Genomic DNA, 26,432 nt, shown 5'->3' with positions numbered 1-26,432 from the left:
TTGTGAGGGCAGCGATATATCTACGTTTCGCCATACATGCACTACAATCAATACTTCTTAGGGGAAAGCCGTTTTAATCAGTTCAGTAGGTCTCGCTTCTTCGCCAATCGTACCTAATCATTTTGTTCGTTGTCTGTGACTACGTGTGAAAAAAATTTATATATAAATACGACTTGCCTTTTCCTCTCTGCCTCGAAAAAAATAGTGGGAATTAAGGGTGTGTTTATCTTGTATTTATTTCAGTTGAAAGAACACTACCTTCTCGAATAAATTTGCAATCATGTCACGTCTCGAGAGGCTTGTGGTGCTCCTTGAAACGGGCTCCACACAATTCATACGAAATACAGCTGCCGATCAGCTCAGTGATTTAGCTAAACAGCATCCAGAAGAGACGTTAAACTTACTATCCAGAGTTTATCCGTTCCTGAAGAGCAAAAAGTGGGAAACGCGAGTGGCTGCTTCGCGCGCGTTCGGCGGGATCATTTCACATGCGCCATTGTGGGACCCAAACGCAGAGGCAGATGTGAAAACTGAAGAAGATTACGAGGCCATCAAGAAAGAGGAGGAGGAACTAGATTTGCAAAAGATGGTGGAGACGACGGAAAATTGCTTCCTGTCATTTGACGAGTGGAACCTCTTGGAAATCTTACAAGCCAAACGGGTCTTGCTGGCCACATCTGGGGCAGAGTTTGTCAACAACGACGCCGAGCCAGCTCCCAAGAAAGTCAAGACAGAATTCACTGCAAAATTAGGAATAGACGAAATCAGTGAGGAGTCAACACCACAGGAAGAACCTCTTGATACTCCCAAAAAAGAGGAGCTGGATACAATTGAACAAGCTCCTGCTGCCAAGTCTCAGCAGTCCGCAAGAATGCGTGCAATGGCCAAGCGGAAAGCAAAGTTCGCAAAAACAGGCTCGTCGAAAAGTACTCCGGTTGATCTTTCTCAAAGCAGTGTGAGTAGAAGGCTCGCCAAAGATGGGTCTGTCAAAGAGGAATCCGACGATAGTGCTGGACCGGCCACTCCAAACGTGAACATCACCTCGCAATCGAACGGCACCAAACTTGTTGTGGAGCAGAAAGTGCCTGATATCTCACCAATCTTACAACTGCATGCAAAAGTATCTCATCTAGTATGGCAATTCCAAGGTGTCTATGAGCTGCTTATCAAAGATCTATTTAACGAGACGTGGGAGGTCAGACACGGTGCAGCAATGGGGCTCAGAGAGCTAGTGAAATACCAAGCTTATGGTGCAGGCCGTATAAAGGGCCGTTCAATAGAACAAAATGATGATCTCAATAAGCGCACTTTGGAAGACCTCTGTGTTAGACTTATTACTCTCTTCGCGATGGACAGATTTGGAGATTACGTTTCTGATACGGTGGTTGCTCCTGTCAGAGAGAATGCAGCCCAAACTTTGGCAGCTTTATTGCTACACCTGCCTGATGACATTGTTTTGAAGACGTTTGCGGCTCTCATACAATTGATAAAACAAGATTTTGGACAATCAGACTATAAAATGACATGCTGGGAAGCCAGACATGGAGGCATGCTTGGTTTACGATACTTTGTCAGCATCAGAACAGATTTGTTGTTCAGTCATTCAGACCTGCTTGACGCGACGATCGATATGGTTTTGTTCTGTCTTCATAGTAGTGGTGATGATGATGTTCAGAGTGTTGCTGCCTCCACGTTGATCCCTATAGCTAGCGACTTTGTTAAGCTCAAACTGGATATGGTATTCAATATTGTGAATGTGATCTGGCAAGGCTTGACCGACCTAAAGGATGATCTAAGTGCATCCATTGGATCAGTGATGGATCTTTTAGCAAAACTTTGTTCACATAAAGAAGTTTTGGATAAAATGAAGGAATACGCAATTGAAAACGATGATCTTAGCTTTAAACATCTTATTCCTCGTCTATTTCCCTTCCTTAGACATTCCATTACCAACGTTAGAAAATCTGTGCTCAAAACACTGCTTGCTTTCCTAGAAATAGAGGATGTCACGGTCAAAAACTGGATAGACGGAAAAGCCTGCAGACTCATTTTTCAAAATTTGCTTGTCGAACAAAACGCAGATGTGCTACAGCTCTCTGAAAAGGTTTACTACACAATGATCGATCAAATTTCTCAAGGCGCTCTTGGATCAATTGACGACATTTTCGCCGAACACATAACGCCGCTGATGACTCTTCTTATGACCCCTATAGGTGTGGCTCGTTTTAACTACTCCATGAATCCAAATTGTATTCTTAGACCTAGTGGTCAAACCTTATCGTTCAATGACATTCCTCTGACAGGTTTCAATATAGAGGAGATGAAACCAAAGCAGAAAAAGCGTAAAATGTCTGACGATCAGCAGCAAGCTTTAGGAAAGCTGAAACAAAACGATGCGGGCATTCCAGAGACAGAGTACGACAATGCTGTGAATATAGACGCACCAATGATTAACGGTGATTTGACATTGGTTGGAATTGACATCGTTGTCAAAACAAGGCTGGCCGCAGCTGCAGCTCTTGGCCGCACCCTCGCTCACTATAACTCTGTCAAGAATTTAGAGCCTATATTTGACAGATTGGAGGCCTACTTCAAAGATCCACATTCGACTCCTCGCTTGTTCGCCTGCATAGTTTTGGAAGAGTATTGTCAGAGTTGTATTGACCAAAAGAAGCCTATCGAGGAATCAATAAAATCAAAGTTCCTTCCAACGCTCAATGAAGCTTTGGCTAATCCAGAGAGTCTTCCATCTTTCAGGGAGTTTGTCCCTATACTGAAAGGTCTTAGAACCCAATGTCTCCAGCTTTTCCAAATTTTCAGAGAACAAGCTAGAGTTTCTTCAAGCAAGATCCCAACACTTCCGGTTTTAGTCCAAGGTGAGGAGGATGCCGGCCCAGACGCATTTGGTATTGAGCTGGCGACGTCAATAGTCAATGATGTTTACAACAAGCTACTTAAATCGCTGACCCCCGTCTACAAAATGTCCGCATTACAGTCGCTAGAGGACGCCAAGCACCGTGTCAATATGGCCATTAAGGAGGCTACAGCTTCAAAAACTAATCGTTCCACTGGAATACTGTCTTCTTACTCATCAGCGGTTCTGAAGCTCTCTGGATTGCCCAAGAAACTAACACCCTTGATTCGGTCGTTGATGGAGAGTATCAAAGCTGAGGAATCATTACTCTTACAAGCAAGAGCAGCTTCTACAGTTTCCACATTGGTTATGGAACTCAACAAGGTTGGCAAAACTGGAGCAGTAGACAAAATGGTCAAGAATCTCTGTGGATTTTTGTGTGTGGATACTTCAGAAGTTCCTGAGTTCGTTCCTAACAAGAAATTCACCGATATAATTTTATCCTTGAGAAAAGAAGAAGCTAAGACCGATCCAGCAGAGCTTGCTGCTGCCGAAAGAGAGATATTCTTGGCCAAAATCAAGAGGCGTGGTGCCAAGATTGCTTTAGACGATTTGATCGAAAAGTATGGCTCAGAAGTCTTCCATAAATTGCCAATTTTGACAAATATTGTTTTTGAGCCGCTGGATATTCTTTCACGTACAGAGTTCAGCGATGCTGAAGGACAGCAGGCTGTCGACTCACTGGAAATTTTGCGTGCGCTTTTGGGGAAAATGGATAGATCTCTGCAATTGACAGTTGTGGACAAGCTTCCTATCATTTTGGAAGGAATCAAATCCAAGTATTCAGTGTTCCGTTATTCCGCTGCCAAATGCTTTGCCACGATATGTGCCACTTTGCCATCGACAGGATTCCAGTTCTTCGTGAAACATATTCTTCCGCTTCTGAACAATGCTCTTGATCTCAAGGACAGACAGGGAGCCATTGAATGTGTGTACAGACTATCGATTGTCATGGGATCTGACATCTTGCCTTATGTTGTCTTCTTGCTTGTCCCTGTGCTGGGCCGGATGAGTGACGCAAACCACGATGTGAGGTTACTCAGCACTACAACTTTTGCTTCAATTATCAAACTGATACCTCTGGAGGCAGGAATTCCTGATCCTCCAGACATGCCAGAGGAGCTGCTTGGTGGAAGAGACAAGGAGCGCGAATTTATACAGCAAATGATGGATCCTACAAAGATCAAACCTTTCGAGCTCCCAGTTTCCATCAGAGCAACATTGCGGAAATACCAGCAAGAGGGAGTCAATTGGCTTGCGTTTTTGAATAAATACCATCTTCATGGTATCCTGTGTGACGATATGGGACTCGGAAAGACTTTACAGACAATTTGCATAGTGGCGAGCGACCATCATCTACGCGCAGAAGAGCATAAAAAGACACACTCTACGGAAACGCGGAAGCTTCCAAGTTTGATCGTGTGCCCTCCATCTCTCACAGGCCATTGGGAACAGGAGTTTGAGCAATACGCTCCATTGTTGAACGTGGTTGTTTATGCGGGTTCGCCTTCGCTAAGAGCCTCCATTCGCTCACAGCTTGCTGAAGCAGATGTCGTGGTGACTTCTTATGATGTTGTTCGTAATGACGTTGAATTTGTGAGCTCCATCGACTACAATTACTGTGTCCTTGATGAGGGACACATCATCAAGAATGCTAACACGAAATTGACGCAGTCGGTGAAACGTATCCGTGCAGAGCATCGGTTGGTACTTTCAGGAACACCAATCCAAAACAATGTGCTTGAGCTGTGGTCGTTATTTGACTTTCTGATGCCAGGATTCCTCGGTACCGAAAAAATGTTCCAGGACAGATTTGCCAAGCCAATTGCTCTTTCGCGAACCAACAAGGGACCTAAGGAACAAGAGGCGGGTGCGCTAGCATTGGAAGCCTTGCATAAACAGGTGCTGCCATTTATGTTGCGACGCTTAAAGGAGGACGTTCTTTCTGATCTGCCTCCAAAAATCATTCAAGACTATTACTGCGAGCTATCCAGCTTACAAAAGCAACTGTACAAAGATTTCATCAAGAAGCAAAAAACAAATGTCGAAAAAGATCTCCATGCCTCCGACGAAAGCCAGAGCAAGCAACACATATTTCAGGCTTTGCAGTACATGCGGAAACTGTGTAACCATGCTGCCCTAGTTCTGACGCCAAAACACCCACAGTACAATGATGTCATGAAGTATCTTAAGACGTACGATATGGATATCAGGGACATTGAACACTCGCCAAAGCTCATGTCGCTAAAGAATCTGCTTCTTGAGTGTGGTATTGGCAGCGACGGCGGTCAAAAGGGCGTAATTCCAGCAGAAAATGTGATCTCTCAGCATCGAGCGCTCATTTTCTGCCAAATGAAGGACATGTTGGACATGGTTGAAAACGATCTTTTGAAGAAACACATGCCTGGTGTCACGTATCTTCGACTAGACGGGTCCACCGAGCCTCGGAAGCGCCAAGATGTCGTTCGCAAGTTTAACAACGATCCCTCGATTGACGTCCTTCTCTTAACGACTAAGGTTGGAGGTTTGGGTCTCAATTTGACTGGAGCAGACACCGTGATTTTTGTCGAGCATGACTGGAACCCGATGAACGACCTACAAGCTATGGATCGTGCCCACAGGTTGGGACAAAAGAAGGTGGTGAACGTGTACCGGTTGATCACTAAGGACACTTTAGAGGAAAAAATCATGGGATTACAAAAGTTCAAAATGAACATTGCTTCTACGATTATCAACCAGCAGAACTCCGGACTTGCGTCAATGGACACTAACCAACTGCTAGATCTGTTTGATTCGGATCCAGACGCGGACACAGAGATGAAACAACGGGAGAAGGAGAAACCCGGGCCAGTGTCTGATAAGCTCGGCTCTTTGGACGTGCCGAATGAAGTTGGTCTGTCTGGAAAGGCCGGCAGTGCTGTTAATGAGCTTGCCGAACTCTGGGATGAAAAGCAGTACGAAGAGGAGTACAACTTGGACTCGTTCATCAAGACCTTGAAATAGTGTAAAATAGAAAAATGTGAAATAACAAGAAAACCCGGTTGCTTGGTGTTGAGGCTATTGTACTATTGTTCCTGGGTTTTCTTATTATTCGACTACATAGAATCTCCGAGCGCCACCTGATGTGCATATTTCCTATTGAAGAACAATAAATATACAATAGCGACACAATAAATTCCAAAGTTGCCTAAGCAGCATTTGGCTAAAATGTATCGCTGGCGGTGGAAATAGCATTTTTAAGTTGGGATGAACACATTGAAAAAAAAAACAATTGTAATTATATTTTTCCCGTCATGGACCAGCAACTAATTGCACAACAAATGAACGGCAATCCTGTCTCGCTGGGTTCTCAAGAGGTTTCGTCCTTGGAAGCGCGTTTCGCGCAAGAAAACGCGGAGACTTGGATTGCAATCGGAACGTGTGCAGATACCATCGGCAATGTCGAGAAGGCCGTTGAGGCTTTCTCCACAGCATTACGGTATACACCAAATAACCCAAAGGCTTTGACACAGCTCGCCAATGTATACAGAACCAGGGACGCGTTTGCCGAGGCGGCAGATCTGTACCGCAGAGCCTTGTCTTTGGACCAGAACAACGGTGAAACGTGGGGTCTTCTCGGGCACTGTTACCTGATGCTAGACGACTTGCAATCTGCCTACACCGCCTATCAACAGGCGCTTCTCAATCTGCAGAACCTGAGCGTTCCGAAATTGTGGCATGGAATCGGTATTTTGTATGACAGATACGGCTCTTTGGAGTATGCAGAGGAGGCGTTTGTCCGAGTTTTAGAAATGGACCCTCAGTTTGACAAGGCGAACGAAATTTACTTCCGGCTCGGAATCATCTACAAACTTCAGGGCAAACTGTCTAAAGCCCTGGAATGTTTCAATTATATATTGTCCATGCCTCCAGCCCCTCTGACCCAGACCGATGTTTGGTTCCAGATAGGGTCAGTTTTGGAGCAGAACAGAGACTACAATGGCGCCAAGGAGGCGTATGAGCGCGTGTTGCAAAGCAATCCTAATCACTCCAAGGTTTTGCAACAACTGGGATGTCTGTACTCACAGCAGGAGGCCCCATTCCACGACTTCGACGTGGCCCAGCAGCTACTGAGACAATCGATTGAACTCAACAATGCAGACGCCCACTCTTGGTACTACCTTGGCCGTGTTTACATGTCCAAGCAGGACTATCCGAATGCTTACGAGGCTTTCCAACACGCCGTCAATATCGACTCGAGAAACCCAACGTTCTGGTGCTCTATCGGTGTTCTATACTACAAAATTAGCCAGTATAAGGACGCGCTGGATGCCTACACCAGAGCCATCCGTCTCAATCCTTATCTGTCCGAAGTCTGGTACGATCTCGGTACTTTATACGAGACGTGCAACAACCAGATTGGAGATGCTCTCGACGCCTACCACCGCGCGGCGTCTCTCGACCCAAGCAACCCACACATCCAAGAAAGACTCATGCAGCTCACCAAGTACCAGAAAGAGGGCGGTGCGCCACCTCCTCCTCCTCAAAGCCATCACCAATTGACCATGCCTACACAACAACAGGTGCTCCAGCAGCAGCAGCAACAGCAACAACAGGAACAACAACAGGCCGCAGGGCCTGCACCGGCGCAGCTTAAAGTTGGCCAGCCGTCAGGCATTTTGAACGCGAAGGTGGCCGAAAGAGAGACCACGCCTGAACCGGAGAAGAGTAATGGTGTCAAGCGAGAAGCAGTGGAGCCACCAGAGGAACCACAAAAGAAACAGAAACTGGAGTCCGCCGAGCCTATTGACGCCACCGAGTCGGCCACTTCTGCCACTCCGAGAGAGCTCTCCGAGCCTGCTCAGCCTGCTCAGCCCGCCCCACCTGCCCAATATGTTCCACCCGCTCAGTCTGCCGAGTCTGTCGAGCCAGCAAAGACAGAGGAGCCTACAATTGAACTGAAGCCCATGGAAAAGGAAGAGGTGGACGAGCTGAAAAAGTCGTCGGAGGAAGTGAAGGAGCAGGAGGTGCAGCGGGCTGTTTCAAGCGAAGCTCCTGTGCGGAAGATTGAGGAGGAAGACGACTACGATGACGAAGACGAAAAAGACGACAACGACAACGACGAGCACGAGGAAAAGGTGGAGGAGAGGGCCAGAGAGCCTGCCGATGTGGAGCAGAGTAGAGAGGAGCCAACGGAAGCTAGAGATGAAACGCGTCTGCCGCAGCCGGTTGTGGAAAATACCAAGCCTGAGACTCCGGCCGACGCAACAGAGTAAGTAAATTAGTGTTATCATTATCTATAAGCGATTGTGTCATTCTATAACTGAGTCCAGGAACTCTTTGATCTTGGCGAGCGTCCGTGCTTTCACGTCATCGGGTACCATGCTGAGTGCTTGTGGTTGTAGTTTATCCACGAGTTCCACAAATCGTAGATCTTGCGACTCGGGCGTTTTGGCGATCGTTTCGGACGCAAGCTCAGCAAACTGCTCAGTCCAGCCAGAATTTGCGAGTTGGATTTTCAGAAAGTTGTAAATGTCCTGGTATTTGCCCGACGCTATGAGCTCCTGTTCCAAGCGCGCCTTTATATCTTGGCTTGACATAATTAAGTAAATGGTGAAAATATTTTGGTGTGTGGTGTATGTTTAGAAGATTCAGTACCCTACTTTTACGGAGGATGAGCAACTCTTTGAATTTGAACGCTGCCAAGGTCACCAATGTCCGGCCAATGGCCAACGAGGACGCTAAGTGGCTCCAGCTCAGCAAGATCGATTACCTGTCTCCTGATGGCAAGGCCCGCCAATGGGAGATGGCTTCACGCAGAACTCGCCCCGAGGGCACGTCTGTAGACGGTGTCGGCATCATTGCTATCATTGAAAAGGACTCAGGACCTGAGGTCGTTTTGCAGAAGCAGTTCCGTCCTCCTGTCGAGGGCGTGTGCATTGAGATGCCTGCTGGATTGGTCGACCCTAATGAGTCCTTACAAGAATGTGCTATGAGAGAGCTTAAAGAGGAGACTGGCTATGTTGGCAAGGTGCTCACCACTGGGCCGCTCGTTTTTAACGACCCGGGTTTTTGCAACACCAACACGGTAATTGTGACTGCCAGTATCGACATGGCAGATCCACGCAACCAGAATCCGCAGCCCGAGCTTGAGGAGAACGAGTTCATCGAGATCTTCACTCTTCCGTTGGCTACGTTTTACGAAAGTCTGGAGGACTTGGCCAAACAAGGATACAAGCTCGATGCTCGTTTACAGAACATTGCAATGGGATTGAAGCTTGCAAAACTGTATGGTAGCAATTGACGATGGGTAAAATTAAAATTGCTGGAAAGTTAATAACGAGAACGAGAGTAACGAGAACCGGCTATATTTATGATTGAGAAGGTAGATGGCAAGAATGCACGGTTGACTGCTCGTGCAGTCCATCAATGCTCTAGCACGAAAAATGCCTTATGGGCCGTCGATCAATATGCTTAAACTACAGTAACACAATTTTTACTCTGTAAATAATTTTGCAACAATAATGGGTAGACCAAGAGTAGGTATATCACAGACACCACTAACAAATTAGCTTATTCTGCTTGTGCGACACGGAGAGTCTCAGGGAAATAAAGACAAGTCGGTGAACAGATACATAGCCAACCACAAAGTGCCGTTGACAGAAAAGGGACACGAGCAGGCAGCCATGGCGGGGAAACAGTTGAAAGAGTTCCTGAAGCCGGATGACTCAATATGCTTCTATACCTCGCCATACATGCGAGCTCGTCAGACACTTGAGGAAATTGTGGAGGCGATTTCAGATACAAATATTCCATATAAAACGTATGAGGAACCAAGGATGCGAGAACAGGATTTTGGCAATTTCCAGGGCACAGGAGAAGAGATGGAACAGATCTGGATCGAGAGAGCACAGTACGGACATTTCTTCTATCGCATACCGTACGGGGAGAGTGCGGCAGATGTCTACGATCGGTGTGCTTCTTTCAACGAGACGCTATTTCGACAATTCAGCAAAGAGAGCTTCCCTTCTGTGCTGGTTCTGGTGACTCATGGAATATGGGCACGTGTCTTCCTGACCAAGTGGTTTAGATGGAGCGTAGAGAAGTTCGAAGACCTGCAAAACGTGCCTAACTGTCGCTGGATAGTGATGGAAAAGGATGATACCACGCAGCGTTACGTGCTTCGCACGCATCTGAGCACTTGGTCAGAGCTTGAACAGACTAAAAGAGAGGAAGAAGTCAAAAGAGATGCCGGTAGAGAGTTTACATTCAACAGTACAGTGCCTCTCACGGACGACGAGGTAAGACAGGTAGCCGACGCGGAGGCGCGAGCGAAAAACGAGCAAGTGCAAAAATCGCTAAAAATCAAGCACCTATTCGATAAGTTGAAACGGGACTGTCAGGATGCGGATGACGACCATGAAGATCAAAGTTGCAAAAATAAAGTGTGAGAGGGAAAAATTAAATAGCAAATTTTGACCGTCTAGGCTACGACCTGCTCTTTAGCCGATAGTGGGGTGCCAACATGATCGCTGTATAAATACCACAGCCGGCGCTACTTTGAAGGCCCGAAACCAAAACTTTGCAAGACCCGGAGCTAATTGTCCCGATCGGCCAGCCGCAACAGCCGCAACACCTGATTAAGTTTAGAAAACCCTTGCCCCAGAAAAATAAATATCGGAGTGGTTCAGCACGTAGCTCTAAAAAACGTGATATAAAAAGTGAGAGGATTTCCCCAACTGCTGTCAATTAAAAGTTAAACATATATTTTCAAAATGGTACGTTCCGCATTAACACTGGTCCATGCGATCTCTGGCCATTTGAGACCCGCTGACCACTCCCGATATTCAAAAACTAACTCTTTACCACAGGCTAGACAATTCTTCGTTGGTGGCAACTTTAAAATGAACGGTTCAAAGGACTCGATTCAATCGATTGTCCAGAACCTCAATTCCGCCTCTCTTCCTTCCAATGTCCAGGTCGTGATTGCTCCTCCAGCTCCATACCTTTTCTGGGCCGCTGAGCACAACAAGCAACCAACCGTGGAGGTGGCTGCCCAGAACTGTTACGACAAGGCTTCGGGTGCCTACACCGGAGAAGTTTCTGCAGTGGCTCTCAAGGACTTGGGCATCCCATGGGTGATTTTGGGTCACTCTGAAAGAAGAATCATCTTCAAGGAGTCTGACGAATTGATTGCTTCCAAAACTAAATTTGCGTTGGACTCTGGTCTCAAGGTGATCTTGTGTATTGGAGAGACTCTTGAGGAGAAAAAAGCCGGCAAGACCGTGGAGGTGTGTAAGAGACAGCTTCAAGCCGTGCTTGACGTCGTGTCCGACTGGAGCAACATTGTGATCGCTTACGAGCCAGTTTGGGCCATCGGTACGGGTCTGGCTGCCACTGCTGATGACGCACAGGAAATCCACAAGGACATCAGAAACTTCTTGAGCACGGCTATTGGCTCCCAGGCTGAGTCTGTTAGAATCTTGTACGGAGGCTCTGTGAGTGGCAAGAACGCTAAAGACTTTAGAGGCAAGGATGATGTCGATGGATTCTTGGTTGGAGGTGCTTCTCTAAAGCCGGAATTTGTTGACATTATCAAATCCAGAGAGTAAATATATCTATTTTTCGTCTTCGTCTTCGAACAATTCAAGTAAGTTAACGTCTACCATCAGTTGTTTAGAGAGCTCGATCGCTTTATCCTCGCATTTTTTGATCGAACCGCTTACAGCTGAGCATTTGATGATCACGTCCTGCCCGCGCAGCTGACGAATTAAAGTGAGAGCAGCAACAATATATCGCACATTATCCCTGTGTATTCTTATTATTCCTGTGCTTGTGCGATTCGAAAAGTACTTTATTGATAGTGAGACGGCCATCGAGAGACCGTAGTCTCCAAAATTATTTTGAAGAGCCGTTTTTATTTCCTGAACCAGCAACTTGGGTGTGATTTTGGCATCGCAGGGGCGGTGGAGGGCAAGTATCGCATCTTTGCGACTTCTGTAGAAAAACTCTGCAGGTTCTGGGTAGATGATCTCAAATAAGATATACCGCGACTTGAGACGGACCATGACTTGAAAAAATAAATCGTCGCGCCGACAGGCTAAAACATATCAAAAGATTTTTATTTCACCATCGACGGCAAACTTTATCTTGTCTTTTGTTTCATCCGAAGTGTATGAACATTTGCTGTTTCCAGCGTCATACACTGAAACCTAGAGCAACACAACAAATACGCAAGATGTCGCAACAATGGACTGCCACTAAGGTCAGAAATACGTTTCTTGACTACTTCAAAGATAGAGGTCACACTTTTGTTTCCTCGTCCTCTGTGATCCCCCATGATGATCCTACTCTCTTATTCGCGAATGCCGGTATGAATCAATATAAGCCTATCTTTTTAGGTACCGTGGATCCTTCTTCCTCTTTTGCCTCTTTGAAGAGGGCCGTGAATTCGCAAAAGTGTATCAGAGCCGGTGGAAAACACAACGACCTCGAGGACGTCGGAAGAGACTCCTACCACCACACGTTTTTTGAAATGTTGGGTAACTGGTCGTTTGGCGACTACTTCAAGAAGGAGGCCATCCAATACTCCTGGGACCTCCTCACCAACGTGTACGGCCTTAACAAAGACAGACTTTACGTGACATATTTTGAAGGTGACGCAGCCAATGGTTTGGAACCAGATCTGGAAGCCAAGCAGTATTGGAAGGATGTTGGTGTTGCAGATGACCACATTCTGCCAGGAAATGCCAAGGACAACTTTTGGGAAATGGGCGACCAGGGCCCTTGCGGGCCATGTTCTGAGATACACTACGATCGTATTGGTGGTAGAAATGCCGCATCACTTGTTAACCAGGACGATCCAGACGTTTTGGAGATCTGGAACAATGTGTTCATTCAGTTCAATAGAGAGCAGGATGGATCATTGAAGCCCCTGCCGGCCAAGCACGTTGATACCGGTATGGGATTTGAGAGACTTGTTTCCGTTCTGCAAAATGTGAGATCAAATTATGATACCGATGTGTTCCAACCCCTGTTCTCCAAGATCCAAGAGATCACTGGCGTCAGACCATATTCTGGAAAGTTTGGTAAGGATGATCTCGACGGTATTGATACAGCGTACAGAGTCCTGGCAGACCACGTGCGTACTTTAACTTTTGCTCTTGCTGATGGGGGTGTTCCTAACAACGAGGGAAGAGGTTACGTTTTGAGAAGAATCCTTAGAAGAGGTGCCAGATATGTGAGAAAGTACATGAACTACCCTATCGGAAAGTTTTTCTCCCAATTGGCACCAACTTTAATTGAGCAGGTGAAGGATATTTTCCCGGAGGTGGCCACCAACACGGACACCATTTTCGAAATTCTCGACGAGGAAGAAGCTTCTTTTGCGCGTACACTTGACCGTGGCGAGAAGTTGTTCGAGCAATACGCCATCATTGCTTCTAAGACTCCTGAACAAACTTTGGCTGGAAGGGACGTCTGGAGACTTTATGATACCTATGGTTTCCCTGTTGACTTGACGAGACTGATGGCGGAAGAGGCTGGGCTGAATATTGATGAGGAAGGATTTGAGAAAGCTAGATTGGCTTCTTTAGAAGCTTCCAAGGCTGGTGGCAGCAAGTCTGGTAAGACCTTGTTGAAGCTTGACGTCCATATACTTGGTGCCTTGGACAGCAATAAGGATATTCCTGTGACCGACGACAGTTACAAGTACGGGAACCAGGACATTAAGACCAAGATTGTTGGTATTTATAACGGAAAGGAGCTTCTTGGCTCCACCGAGGGCACAGAAGCTGGTCAACAGCTTGGTGTCTTGCTGGAAAAGACGCCATTTTATGCTGAACAAGGAGGTCAGGAATATGACACCGGTAAGATTGTCATTGATGGTGTCGCTGAGTTCGAGGTCGAAAACGTGCAGTCTTATGCTGGATACGTTCTCCACACCGGCCATGTTGTTGAGGGAAAGTTTTCAGTGGGCGACCAAGTGATTGCAGGATACGACGAACTTAGAAGATGGCCAATTAGAAACAACCACACGGGCACTCATATTCTAAACCTTGCTCTAAGAGAGATTCTGGGCGACGGTGTCGACCAGAAGGGCTCTCTTGTTGCTGCTGAGAAGCTGCGTTTTGACTTCTCCAATAAGGCAGCAGTTACACTAGAACAATTGGAGAAGATTGAGGCCATTTGTAACAAGATCATCAAAGACAGCATGCCTGTGTATTCGAAGCCAGTCGCTTTGAATGTTGCTAAGTCGATTTACGGACTTAGAGCAGTATTCGGAGAGACCTACCCAGACCCTGTTAGAGTTGTTTCTATTGGTGTTCCTGTCGAGGAGCTACTGGCAAAACCTGATAACAAGGAGTGGTATGACTATTCCGTTGAGTTCTGTGGTGGAACCCACGTCGCCAAGACCTCCGATATCAAGGAGCTTGTGATTGTTGAGGAGAGTGGAATTGCCAAAGGTATCAGACGTATTGTCGCTGTGACTGGCACTGAAGCCCATGAGGTTCAACGCATTGCCAAGGAGTTTGATGAGCAGCTGGACGCCATTGAGAAAATGCCGTTCGGGGAGGCCAAGGAGAAGAAGCTGAAGGAGACCAGCACCAAACTGGGCCAGCTTTCTATCAGCGTTTTACAGAAGGCTCAATTGAAGGACAAGTTTGCCAAGATAGACAAGGCTGTGAAAGATGAGGTCAAAGCCAGACAGAAAGCAGATACAAAGAAAGCTCTCGACGCTGTGAAAGAGTTCTTTGCAGAGCACGAGGACGCTCCGTTCCTTGTGAAACACATTGACATTTCTGCAAATGCAAAGATAATCACCGAGACGATCAACATGATCAAGAAAGAGAACAAGGAAAAGTCTTTGTTCCTGATTACTGGTCAGAAAGATGACGCTCGTGTTGCTCAGGGTGTCTACATCAGCGATGAGCACTTGGGCAAAGTTCAGGCAACTGAGGTCGCCAATGTTGCAGCCTCCTACATTGGTGGAAAAGCCGGAGGCAAGGGCAATGTTTGCCAAGGAATGGGAACCGAGGCTGCCCAGATTGACAAGGCCATCTCTGCTGTCGAGAAACTGCTTGAGTCTAAATTGATTATGTAAGACGGAATTAATTAAATCATTCATGTTTTTGATATATCTGGTGCTCCTGTGCGCGGTGGTCCGTGCACAAGGACTTGATATTTCGCAATATGAGATCGATGTTCCTGGCCAGTTTACACCAGACAATCTATTTGAGAGGAATGTGGAGCGCAGTCTGCCGACACAGGATTTGTATGGAATGCAATCCGTTACTTCATCGATTGGCTTCAACGAGTCGCAAACCTACGCTTTCGCGTTTGATACGAAGATTGCCACTAGCAACGTCACACTAAAAATTACCATCGATTCCAGACCGCCGTCTTGGCGGAGCAGCGACGAAGGGTTGGTGCTTTATTACGACTTTGACGATGATCTGACAGATATTGAGGATACCAAGAGGGTCGAGTTCAGGAACTTTGAGGCCGTTCTCACTTTGAACGATACCCAGGTCAACATGCACCCCTTCATGTTTGCACGGCTGATGTCTAGTGGCTGCGGCCAGTGCAAGGATAATGAAGAATGGGCCTATACGATGGAAATATCTACCGGATCGATTTACTTCAATTACACGGGAGAGACCCTCATTTCTGTGGTTGATGTGGACGACGAGAGTGTTTTATTGAGTGGCGCGGATTTGTGGTCGAATCCACACACTGAATTTGTGCTCTCGTTGTATAGCGATGCAAATTACACCAGCAAGGTGTTGACACAGCTGATCAACAACAGCACGGTCACGGGAGACCGCAACCTCATTCAGATCACCGGACTACAAAGAAACAGCACCTATTTTGCGACATTCGCAGAACATCTCTTTGGAAGCGACGTGACTCTTGTTCACCAACGCTTTAACTTCACTTTGCGCGACTCGCAAGCGTGCAAGATCATCCACAACCTGGAATTCTGCAAGGATGTGGCATACGCGGTTCCGGCATCTGCCGCACTGGTTGAAGGAGCTCAGACGGTCGACCAGCTTGCAGCCTTATATGATAACTACTCCTCGTCTCTGTACGTGAACTTCGACTACGCCCTGCAACAAATACCCTGCGACACCGAACTGGACGCAAGATACTCACCTATCGTGACATGCGATGATTGCAGACACTCATATCGGCAATGGCTGTGTGCAGTGACCATTCCCAGATGTTCTACATTAGATGCTCCGTTGTACAAGCTGTACAATGAATCAGAAGGAAGAACAGATTTCATTGCCCAGACGATCAAGCCACCTTTGAGCTACTATGAGGTGCTTCCTTGCCTGAATATCTGCCAGGCAATTGTTCGAGATTGTCCGCCCGATTTTGGATTCAAGTGCCCTGCAACATCGGCCTTGATCAAAAAGAGCTATGGAGACGATAAATACCTTGATGACGGAGACACCTACCTTGCATGCAACTCTTTCACCTTCCAATACACCAGCGCAGGCTCCAGAATTCTTCGTGTTCCGTGGATTCTGTTAATAATGTGTCTAGCTATCCTGTTATGACCTAATCTTCCACCTTGACACGTTTGGATTCCTGTTCGTGCTCTTGAAGTTTTCTATCCATGCCTAGTGCCGCGAGCTCTTCCTTCACATTCACAGAAGCCCCTTCTTTGAAGACTTTGCCGAGCACGGGGCCCCAAATTTTGGCATCTTGCTCAAAATCCTCTATATCAAAGACATTTTTTTCCAAGTCCCATTCGGCTTGATTCCGACGAATAAGCTTCACCATGTACGCTGACGAGCCAACAGCACGCCCCATATCACTGATCAAAGACCTTATATATGTTCCCGAGGAAACCTTAGATGTGAAATGAAGCAGTGGTGCTTTAAATCCATCAGGGAACTCCTTCACGGTTCTCAAAGGCTCACATTCGCGACTCAATGATTCATCGTGATCACATAGTTCCATGTACTCTTTTGAAAAAGACACTTTGTGATCATTCAATGTTGGATTTCCGCTCAGCTTGTCAACAAGTGCCGTTCCGTCTTCGTCGACCTCACTCTTGAGAAATTCATATGGATGGTCTGTGCTGAGACAGTCATCTTTCAAATCAAGCTCATACACCTGAACTTCTCTTGGCTCGATCTTGCGGGGAAGAGGTAGACCGCGTCTCGCATACTCATAGAGCGGCATTCCTTCCATTTTTAATGCACTGAAAATTGGCGGAGTCTGCTGTAAATGACCAACAAACATCTTCTTCAACAATTCCACTTTCTCTTTTGTGATATGATCTACTCCGCTAATTGTCAACAATTGTCCTTCGGAGTCTCCAGTTGTTGTCGATCCGCCAAAGAGTGCTTCCGCTTCATAAACTTTGACAGAGCCATTCAAGTAGCCTCCCAGCTTCTTAGTACCAGATCCAACACCAACAATCAGTACTCCGGACGCTAGAGGGTCCAAAGTACCACCGTGGCCCATTTTCACTTTAAGTTGGCGAAGCTTTTTCTTATAACCCTTAGGCTGAGTTCTATGGAGCTCTTTTTTGATTTCATCAAGTGCGGGCTTGAAAACCTCAGACTCATTAAATATCTTGTTCACACGAGTAAGAAAGTTGCTGGAGGTGACCCCTGAAGGTTTGTTTATTGCAAATATTCCGTCCATAAGGGTACGACGATACATAGACTTTTCAGTATAAAATATTTTTTAATTGTTTTTTCCTGCTTATTTACTACTTGTTCACTACCATCGTTATGTCAATTCAGCTGCTGAGCGCCGATTTGGCTGCATTGGTAGCAGAGACCAAACGTAAGAACACGGACATTCGCCACGCGGCTGACAAGTCGCTTGAGACTCTCAAATCTGGACAGGGAAAAGACGAAAGGGCTTTTCTAACATCGCTTTCCCAAAATCCTGACTTCATTAATCCCTTCCTTCTTGCTTGCCAATCCAAAAATGCCAAACTTACGGGAATCGCCCTTCAATGTTTCAGCAGGCTAATTCCCACACACAGTTTACCTGCAACAAAAGTGGATTTAGTAATCGACGCTCTATTGGAGTCCACTCATTCCGCGATAGATATACAACTCAAGATCCTGCAATTGCTGCCCTCCTTCTTCCAAGCATACTCAATGTTCATTAATGACGAATCGCTTTCCAAGTTGCTATTGGTATGCTCGTCCTTGCAAAGTACGAACCGGATGGGTGCCGTTGTCAACACCGCGCAAGCCACGTTTCTACAATTAGTGAATTTAGTGTTTGAGAAGGTTCACGATGAAGATCAAAAGGGATGCCAGGAAGCCTTATATGATGTCCCGATAAGCACTCAAGAAACAAGGAAAGTTGGTCCTTGCGCGTATGATGCACAACGAATTGTCAACGACCTTTGCACTCTAATCGAGCACCACAAGCCAGCGTTCTTGAAAACGAATTATATTACCGAGGATTTTGGTTTCGAGTTACTGGAAAGCATAGTTAAGAACAATCGACAAACGTTTCTGGAGCACGAGGAACTCGCTCATTTACTAAGACTTCGCGTGGCCCCAATCTTGCTGCGTTTTCTGTCTTCAAGCAAAGATTTCACAGTGATGGTCCGTGTATCGCGCTTGATCTCGCTTTTAATCCAAGAACAATTTGAAGTTCTTAAAATTGAGTCTGAAGTCACGCTTTCACTTTTGAATCACATATTAACGAAAGAATCTGCTACGCCTGTTTGGAAACGCATTTTGTCTCTGGAAATATACCGTGCCATATTCAAAAACTTCGAACTAGTCAGCAAAATATTCACTGAATACGATAATAACCAAGAAGAAGAGCGAAAAAAGGTATTTGCTGACTTATTTAAAGCATGTCTTGAAATTGTGAGCGAGCATAAACAGATACTTAATACAGGTGATCTGATTCAGGCTCCTTTTAGCTCTGCAGCAAACTCTGGCCCTGTCCAAGAAGCCAGTTCATCCAAGTCGAAGAAACCAATGACCAGCTCTGCACCTGCCACCATTCGTCAGGCAGAAGAGAAAAAGGTTGGTATATCGATCGCCAAATCTGCGATCAAGTTTTCCTACATTGATTCACTCGATAAAGCCGACCCTCCACACGTACCAGAAACATATTCCTGCTATTTGGTTTGTCAGATAATCATAAGCTTTTGCGAAGGTATCTGCAAAGCTACTCTTGATTTGGCCTCCGAAGGAGAGACTGTTTCATTTTTAAACGAGACTACTTTCTCCGACAAGTCGAAGCAACTGCAATATGCTTGCTTGAGTGTGATGCTGCTTTCCAATTCAAAGGATCTATTAGAGTTGCACAAGATCTTCTTGTATTCGACAATAGATTCGGATCTTTTTTCCAAAGTTGTCAGATCTTTGCAGAAACTGTGCCATGCGTCAGGTATATTGTCGTTGAAAGAAATAAGGAACGAAATCCTTAATTTTTTTGCAATCTCTACCTTAAAGTTAACGGGCAAAGAGGGTCGTCAAAACAAATTCCTGTCATTCGGTGAGTCTATAGTTGGAACCATCAGCTCCACTATTGGAAATGCTGTTTCAAACATGGCAAGTACCTCTTCTGAGACAGAGCCTTTACAGCTGTACAGCAGAAACATTAATTCACGCCAAATTATGTGTTTGAGGGTTCTTCTGAGTTTGGCAACATCATTGGGTGCGGTTCTGGATGATAACTGGGACATCATCTTCATTACCCTTCAGTGGGTTAGCTACTATCTTGACGGGCCTTCAGACATCAATATAAAGGAAATTTCGCCAATGCCCACCTTGCTTAACGATCAAGACCTTGCACATGTGGAGTCCTCGCTGAAGAAGCTCCGGGAAAGTTTGAATTCCCAATCGAAAGAGGTTTTTTATTCCATAGTCAGATCTTTGATGCGTTTGTCATCCATGGTTCTGAAATCATCGCCTACAAATGAAGATCGAAAGGGAACCAAACCGGTGAATGATGGAAAACTTGAGCCTTCCATCCTAAACAAAAGCTTCTTTATCAACAAGCTCACCGACATTTGCGAAATAAATCCCATTAAATTTCTTGTTGAATCAAATCAGAACTGGCAATGTATTAGCGAGTTCAGTATTTCTACCGCAAAAGACAGGTCATTAGAAGACTCTCTCCGCATACTAGTTGCTCGAAATTTCAGTACCATTGTTAAAAATGTCGCCGTGGCGGGGTTCAATTCCGATTCAGAGACCATCAGGAATGAGACTGAAAATAAAATCCTCAATGCATTGAACGACTTCATTGACAATTTCGCCAAATTACCGATCTCTGAAGAAATCCTAGTGACGAATTGTGAGATAGAAGTTCAGCTGCTCACGTTGAATACATTGAAAGACATCGTTGACCAATATGGCATGCTTATATCACATCATTGGGACGTGGTTACTCAAATGCTCAATAGCCCTTTTGAAATAATAAGCAACATGGATGATGGCATGTTGAAGGAGAAAGCAGTGGGCGATATTATTACCTCTGTGCTTCGCTCGACATTCGAGACCTTAAAAGTGATTTTAGATACAGTGTTGCAAAGCATTGCAGGAAACCAAATAAAGGTCATCATTGATTGTCTCTACAACTTTGTGACTCAGAAATTTGACCTCAACATTTCTTTCAATTCTATTAGCTATTTCTGGCTTATTAGTGATCATCTGAAAGAAAAAATTGAATCTGAGGATGTTAGTTCTTCAAGAATTGAGAATGTTATTGACTCTCAAGAGCCACTGGAAAAATTCATTGATTTTGACTCTCTAGCGCAAGCGCCAGATATCGATAAGTACAAAGGATTGTGGCTTTACCTCATTTTGCAATTGTCCAAAACGATCTCGGATCCTAGAACGCAAGTCAGAAATGGCTCAATTCAGACTTTCTTCAACGTCATAGATTCGTACGGGCCACTTTCTCCTTCCTGGAAGCTAATCTATGATATTACCTTGAGCCCGGTCATTATGTCAATCGAACCAGCGGAAGAATTGTCTGTTGAATGGGTAGAAAGCTTTACCCTAATTGTGAATGGCCTAAGCAAACTTTTCAGCCAATACTTTGATTACTCGAGTGAATCAAGTATAGTATATTGGAGGGGATTGTTGAGTTTTTTTTCCAAAATGATCAATGTTGATTCGAACTGGACTGAAATCAATTTACAAGTATTCAAAGCGTTTTCTCACATAGTGACTAGTTTCCAATCTCAACCACCACAAGAGCTAGTGGAAATTTTGTACGAGTTCTGGGCTGGTTTCCAGATTTCTTACAATTTGTCAGATGATTCGCTCTATCAGACCTCACTATCGGCGTTCATTGCATCATTTTCTGACCTGTTCAAAGTCCTAAAGCCGGTGCTGACTTTAGCAAAGTTTGAGCACATTCTAACATTGCTTAACTCCTGTATCAGATATCCAATTTTGACTGGAACACAAAAGGACAATAACAAATGCACAGAACTTCAAAAACAGGTGATAGATACTCTTGCCAGTTTATCGTTTGATGATATCAAGTATGAGTCGCTGCTGATCCAACAACTAAATTTAATTGTTATTCTTCCTTTTTCGACCAGGGATCTGATTCAGAAAAAATTAGGAGCGAGAGTTTCTAAAATCCCCACATTTATAGCCGCAAGTCACGAGGCTTTGCAGCTCTTGAAACAGCATTTGGAGCGCATTCCAGACCTGACACCATTTTTGAACGACCGCTGCATTATCAAAACTTACAAAGCACTCTTAGAACCATCAAAATCAAAAGATCCCGAGTTTCAGTGCAACGGCGATTACCTGTGGATGGAGAGCATGAACATTCTTGTCAATTTGAGCACACAAGTCTCTCTCCTGTTAACACACTCGGACAAAGTGAAGGATGAAGTTAAACCACAATTGAGCCAGTTACTAATTCAAACGTTCAAAACATCATTTAGCTATTCAACTTCTGAAGATCAGGATTCCGAGTCCTTTGATTTGGAGAAATATCAACAAATGAAGAGTTGTTTGGTGCCACTTTACTCTGAAAGTCCCTTATCCTCAAAGCTTGAAGTTGAGGAGTTCATTGTCACGGTGTGGACTTCATCTTTTCTTTACGCCTTGGATGACATTGAGAATTCGATACTGGAATCCTCAAAGTCTCCATCAGAGGTCGCTCAAAAATTGTGCAATTACGATCTGAATCTTGTTTATGGTTCCACTGCGGAGCTGTCCAAGTTACCTAGACTCAGACTTGCCAAGACTTGTTTGCAGGACCTGATTGAGTTTTCGATTCCTCGGGAAAATAATTCATTGTTCGAGAAGTGTCTACCATACTTTATTTCGCGATGTGCTTTTGCCCTTCGCAAACTACTAAGCGACGAGAGACTTGTTTACAAACAACCAGTTCCAAGAATTCAGCAAACCGAAATAAATATTGTCCTCAATGGTCTTATGACCATTACCAACGTGTTGGACACTTCTTCTGATCCGAAACCAGTCTATGACAAGTTGATGGCACTTTTTCCTCTTCTCGTGCAGGCTATAGCCGTGAAGACAGATACGAACCAGCTTATGCAAAAACTCACTTTGAAACTAGGCAGGGATCACTAGCTTCGCTCTATTATATATATCATGAATTCGAAGGCGCAGTTTTGTAGGACGAGTAAGTTTGGGTGGTTGGATCACGGGATGTTTCTGGTAGGTCAGATGTTGAATCTTCAACCAGTATGAAATTTGATGGAGTTTGCTCTTGAAAGGTACTCTGTAAGCTGGCAGGGTTGTATACCGTGGGAATGGTGTGTTTGGCTCCCAATCCTAACCTGACGCGCTCATAATCTCTCCATGTCATTTGGACAATTGATGACCCATCAAATTCACCATTCTTGTTATCGTGGGCTCCCTTGTCACCCCCTTGCAGTTTTCTCGTATCTCCCCAACTGAAGTCATCGAATTTCCAGAAAGCATATGCAGGGAGCACAAAGTTCCATATGGGTAGGGACAAAAAGTACACAAACATCCACAAAATGTATGTCAAGTCTGAAATTGTAACAATGATTAATACCCCCGGTAGTCCAAATATAATGGCCATAAGGATCAAAGACATCACAGGGGTTGGTGTGGTAACAAGGGAAATGACGATGATATAAAGTGTGAACGTGATGGAAGCAGGCAAAACCAAGGTTCCTACGAGCTCCACTGCGATGATGAAATTCATTGAGAAACAGAACGTTCCACAAAGATCTTTCACGAGTACCAACTCCATCAGATTGTGAACCGTCGAGTTGATCCATCTTCTTCGCTGAGAGAGAAGAACGCTGAATTTTTCTGGAACAACGGTTTTACATGCTGCTTTTGGAACAAACACTTGCTTTCGTCTGGGAAATGTGCGAAGCATTAACGAAGACAAGTATCTGTCTTCACCCAGTAAAAGAAGATTTTTCTTGTGAAGACTGTCAAGAACATTCTCGGAGTACTTCTCCACGATATCGGAATTAGCCAGGATGGGAACCCATACATTCAAATCCTTGGGTGTCTTGATTCGATACATGCAAAAGCAACCAGGAAGACATGTCACAGTACCAAAAACAGACTCAAATGCCTTGGACTGATGATGAGAAATGTAATACTCAAAAACTTGGATTGCGGTCACCCAAGACTGGGTCTTGTTGGATATCTTTGTTTCTCCACATAGTCCCATGACGTCTGGATTCTTGACCATTTCTGCATTCATGTGGGTAAGGGAGTCGGTATAAACGAGCGTGTCTGCATCGACCATCAATACAATTTCGTACCAATTGGCCATTAGTCCGGTGACCTGCCATATGGCTCGCATCATCTCAAACTCCAGCTCCGTCATTCGATCGTTGAATGTGACCTTTTGGAGGAAAGACATCAGTATGATTTGCGAATCTCTCTTTCCGCGGTTACCAGGTTTGGCGCTGTTCGCCTCTGAAGGTGTTCCGCACTTAACAACTAACAAAATAGGGTTCTTCTGCTGTTTTTCGGGAGGTACCGTTGCATCATTGTATTTATAGAATCCAGAGTAAACTTTGGCCATGTTATGTCGTTTCGAACCTTGAGCGACCGACACGTAAGAGTAAGGCTTGACATCTTCCTTCGGAACAACAAAGCCAGTCATTAGATCTAAACAAATATCTGGGGTTGATCGATCATTCCCTGCTCCAGTGATGATTCCATCGCAAATCACGACAATGAGTTTGTGCGAGTTGGGATAGTCTGTCGTAGCCAGAGAGTCTAAAGTAGTCCTTATCCCTTCTTCATCCTCGGAATAGCAGGTTACCAGACACATGGTATGAACTAGAGGGTAACCAAATGGCTCCCAGCTGATAGGAGGCTGGCAAATAGCATCTGGCGCTATCAAATCAGGTCCCAATGTATGAATGTCGCTATCTTCAGTTCCCAGAAATAGACTTTTTTGGGTCAAAGAGTCTCCACCCCAGCACTCTTGGAATGTCAATTTGGAGTGCATCTTGCCTTTTTTCGCGCGGCTGGTGAGAATAAACGCCTCAGTAGTCATTGTAAGATATTTGGGACGGTAATCCTGGATTGAGACAGGCTTTGAATCATTTTCAGTGAGCCCTAATGAATCTTTTCCCCTAGAAAAGTTTAAATTCTTGCTTCTGATCCCTTTTGCGTAATAGTTGGCCCTTCGCTTGATCGGAACGGTAGAGATTGGAGCAGTAGAGTTGGGATCTTCGACCCACTCTTCGATAGAAGTATTTCGCTGTGCAGAATTATTGATGGCGGTTACTGATGCTCCTTGTTTCCTTGCCACGCACCATTTGAAATAGCAGGCCACAATGAACTTTGCAATGACAATTGACAAAACAAATACCAGAGAGACATACAGAACTATCGTAGCGGCGATGCAGCCGATGGTGTCAACGTCGACAACCCCAACCTTCAATATTTCAATCAAGCAATTAGCAGCCTGTCGCTCGTGTGGCTCAGTTAGGAGTAAAGACAAGTCATGACCTTTCATGGTTGGATCATTCTTTAGCTTATCAAATAATTCTGGATAATCTAGATCATCTTTTTGCAACCAATCCAAAAGCCCCATGTCCAAAACATATCCATTGTAGACAACAAGGTTTCGTGAGCCTTTTGTTATTGATTCCCATGTATAGTAGACATCGCCTTGAATGTCTAGTCTGTAAAAGCTCTGTCTCGATTTTGCAGAGGTATGACACGCATATCCGTTGTAGTGCGTTTGAGTGAAATTAGGTTTGCTGGAGCCATCAAGGTTTAGCAGTTTGCATGGCATGTACCATGCAAGTTCGGTATCTGTGTGTGGAATGGTGCAGTTTTTCTTTGGAACAATCAGTCCTTTGCAGTTCCCATTAACATTTTGGAACAAAAACGTTGCGTCCTTACCCCCTGCATTGACTGGAGGGTACAGAATATTGCTAGCTGCCTCTATTCCCACTGCTGCCGGGTGAGATGAATGGTCTAGAGCGTAAGCCCGCCCATTAATCACCAGGTACCCGGTGGTAATGTCAGAGGGTCTAAGTCTCATTCGGAGACCCGTGCAAGTGGTCCTTGTAAAGCCAAAGGTGAGAAAAGCAATAATGGAGCCAGTGCAAAGAATGATAGAAATCAGAGCAATTTTCTCTCTCCAAGCGTATTGTCGTTCTTTCGTTTTAAAACCGAAAAACGATAGTAATGGCGGTGGAGCCCAAAAAGTCATGGCATAGCAGTACATTTTCCAGTAAGAAGTGATTTTGGGATCTGTTTCTAGATGTTTGAATTGAGGGAGCGCATTCCTCAATAGATCAGGCTCTTCACCAATTGGATCCAGGGCATCGCTCTCCGACTTTTCTGCCAATGCTGTCAGGACATCAGTTGGAGGTGCATAAGAAATGCCTCTGTTTCTTTTCTCTAGGTCTTGGATAAGTCGGTCCCCATTCTGTTGAGACAATGTATCCAGGGTGAATGAATGCGTGAGCGAAGATCTGCGAAGAGGTTTCGTATCGTGGAGATGATCGAAAGAGCGAAGTGACGACGCTCTATTGATCTGCCCTCCTTTCTTGTAACGAACGGAACGTTCCCTTCTAACGAGAGATCGTTTCCGTCCTACGCGCTGGCTTTCGGGATCCAGTATACCGCGATCGGAACTACCAATGGTATATCGCCGAAAGTGGGTCTGTTTATCCATGTTCCTAGCGGTAATCTTGAAAAAGGGAGAAAAAATTAGGGAATTTTTTGTGTGAGATCAGGAATGGGTCAAATTTGGGCGCGAGCAGCCACAGGCAGACATTTGACTTGTCTTCAAAATCTGCAGTTTATGTGCCTACTCAATTAAAGGCAAAACGGTGATTCGGCTACAGCATGTTATCATGTTGTCGGAGTAGAAAGAACAGAAAATGGGTAATTCTTTGTGTTGTTTTGTCGTCCAACTAAGCCTCCGCGAAAATTGAGATTCTGGGTTTAGTTCGCAGCCCTAAAAAAATCTCCCAATTAACCCTAAAAATCTTAATAACTTACTTTCGCGTCAGTAATTATCCCAAAAAGGCAGGATCGCGCCGCAAATGTTTCAATCAAAAAAACTCTTTTCCTTCCAC

General features: G+C 45.1%; 12 protein-coding genes across 12 annotated transcripts; 8 read left to right on the top strand and 4 right to left on the bottom strand.

Moving 5' to 3' along the window:
• Nucleotides 1–280: 280 nt before the first annotated feature.
• Nucleotides 281–5,917, top strand: HPODL_03191 (TATA-binding protein-associated factor MOT1; the record flags this gene model as incomplete). The annotated part of the gene is made up of 1 exon (XM_014077529.1): nt 281–5,917. One exon carries the CDS (start codon nt 281–283, stop codon nt 5,915–5,917), a length of 5,637 nt encoding a protein of 1,878 aa, XP_013933004.1.
• Nucleotides 5,918–6,207: 290 nt separating this feature from the next.
• On the top strand, nt 6,208–8,169 carry HPODL_03190 (General transcriptional co-repressor, acts together with Tup1p; the record flags this gene model as incomplete). The annotated part of the gene is made up of 1 exon (XM_014077528.1): nt 6,208–8,169. One exon carries the CDS (start codon nt 6,208–6,210, stop codon nt 8,167–8,169), a length of 1,962 nt encoding a protein of 653 aa, XP_013933003.1.
• Nucleotides 8,170–8,205: 36 nt separating this feature from the next.
• Nucleotides 8,206–8,493, bottom strand: HPODL_03189 (uncharacterized protein; the record flags this gene model as incomplete). The annotated part of the gene is made up of 1 exon (XM_014077527.1): nt 8,206–8,493. The coding sequence occupies one exon, from the start codon at nt 8,491–8,493 to the stop codon at nt 8,206–8,208; it is 288 nt and encodes a 95-aa protein (XP_013933002.1).
• Nucleotides 8,494–8,567: 74 nt separating this feature from the next.
• On the top strand, nt 8,568–9,197 carry HPODL_05370 (Spermidine synthase; the record flags this gene model as incomplete). Its single annotated transcript, XM_014077526.1, has 1 exon — nt 8,568–9,197. The coding sequence occupies one exon, from the start codon at nt 8,568–8,570 to the stop codon at nt 9,195–9,197; it is 630 nt and encodes a 209-aa protein (XP_013933001.1).
• A 220-nt stretch (nt 9,198–9,417) lies between these two features.
• On the top strand, nt 9,418–10,344 carry HPODL_05369 (uncharacterized protein; the record flags this gene model as incomplete). The annotated part of the gene is made up of 2 exons (XM_014077525.1): nt 9,418–9,432; nt 9,466–10,344. The coding sequence occupies 2 exons, from the start codon at nt 9,418–9,420 to the stop codon at nt 10,342–10,344; spliced, it is 894 nt and encodes a 297-aa protein (XP_013933000.1).
• Nucleotides 10,345–10,668: 324 nt separating this feature from the next.
• Nucleotides 10,669–11,505, top strand: HPODL_03187 (Triosephosphate isomerase; the record flags this gene model as incomplete). The annotated part of the gene is made up of 2 exons (XM_014077524.1): nt 10,669–10,671; nt 10,765–11,505. The coding sequence occupies 2 exons, from the start codon at nt 10,669–10,671 to the stop codon at nt 11,503–11,505; spliced, it is 744 nt and encodes a 247-aa protein (XP_013932999.1).
• A 6-nt stretch (nt 11,506–11,511) lies between these two features.
• On the bottom strand, nt 11,512–11,961 carry HPODL_05368 (uncharacterized protein; the record flags this gene model as incomplete). Its single annotated transcript, XM_014077523.1, has 1 exon — nt 11,512–11,961. One exon carries the CDS (start codon nt 11,959–11,961, stop codon nt 11,512–11,514), a length of 450 nt encoding a protein of 149 aa, XP_013932998.1.
• Nucleotides 11,962–12,068: 107 nt separating this feature from the next.
• Nucleotides 12,069–14,996, top strand: HPODL_03186 (Alanine--tRNA ligase; the record flags this gene model as incomplete). The annotated part of the gene is made up of 1 exon (XM_014077522.1): nt 12,069–14,996. One exon carries the CDS (start codon nt 12,069–12,071, stop codon nt 14,994–14,996), a length of 2,928 nt encoding a protein of 975 aa, XP_013932997.1.
• Nucleotides 14,997–15,018: 22 nt separating this feature from the next.
• Nucleotides 15,019–16,458, top strand: HPODL_03185 (Stretch-activated cation channel MID1; the record flags this gene model as incomplete). Its single annotated transcript, XM_014077521.1, has 1 exon — nt 15,019–16,458. One exon carries the CDS (start codon nt 15,019–15,021, stop codon nt 16,456–16,458), a length of 1,440 nt encoding a protein of 479 aa, XP_013932996.1.
• Nucleotide 16,459: 1 nt separating this feature from the next.
• On the bottom strand, nt 16,460–17,575 carry HPODL_03184 (tRNA pseudouridine synthase 4; the record flags this gene model as incomplete). Its single annotated transcript, XM_014077520.1, has 1 exon — nt 16,460–17,575. One exon carries the CDS (start codon nt 17,573–17,575, stop codon nt 16,460–16,462), a length of 1,116 nt encoding a protein of 371 aa, XP_013932995.1.
• A 71-nt stretch (nt 17,576–17,646) lies between these two features.
• HPODL_03183 (Protein MON2) lies at nt 17,647–22,461 on the top strand (the record flags this gene model as incomplete). The annotated part of the gene is made up of 1 exon (XM_014077519.1): nt 17,647–22,461. The coding sequence occupies one exon, from the start codon at nt 17,647–17,649 to the stop codon at nt 22,459–22,461; it is 4,815 nt and encodes a 1,604-aa protein (XP_013932994.1).
• Nucleotides 22,462–22,480: 19 nt separating this feature from the next.
• On the bottom strand, nt 22,481–25,798 carry HPODL_03182 (Chitin synthase D; the record flags this gene model as incomplete). The annotated part of the gene is made up of 1 exon (XM_014077518.1): nt 22,481–25,798. The coding sequence occupies one exon, from the start codon at nt 25,796–25,798 to the stop codon at nt 22,481–22,483; it is 3,318 nt and encodes a 1,105-aa protein (XP_013932993.1).
• Between the last annotated feature and the right edge of the window lie 634 nt (nt 25,799–26,432).

Source organism: Ogataea parapolymorpha, chromosome VII, assembly GCF_000187245.1.
Source record: "Ogataea parapolymorpha DL-1 chromosome VII, whole genome shotgun sequence".
Lineage (NCBI taxonomy): Eukaryota > Fungi > Ascomycota > Pichiomycetes > Pichiales > Pichiaceae > Ogataea > Ogataea parapolymorpha.
This window is presented reverse-complemented; position numbering and strand designations above follow the sequence as displayed.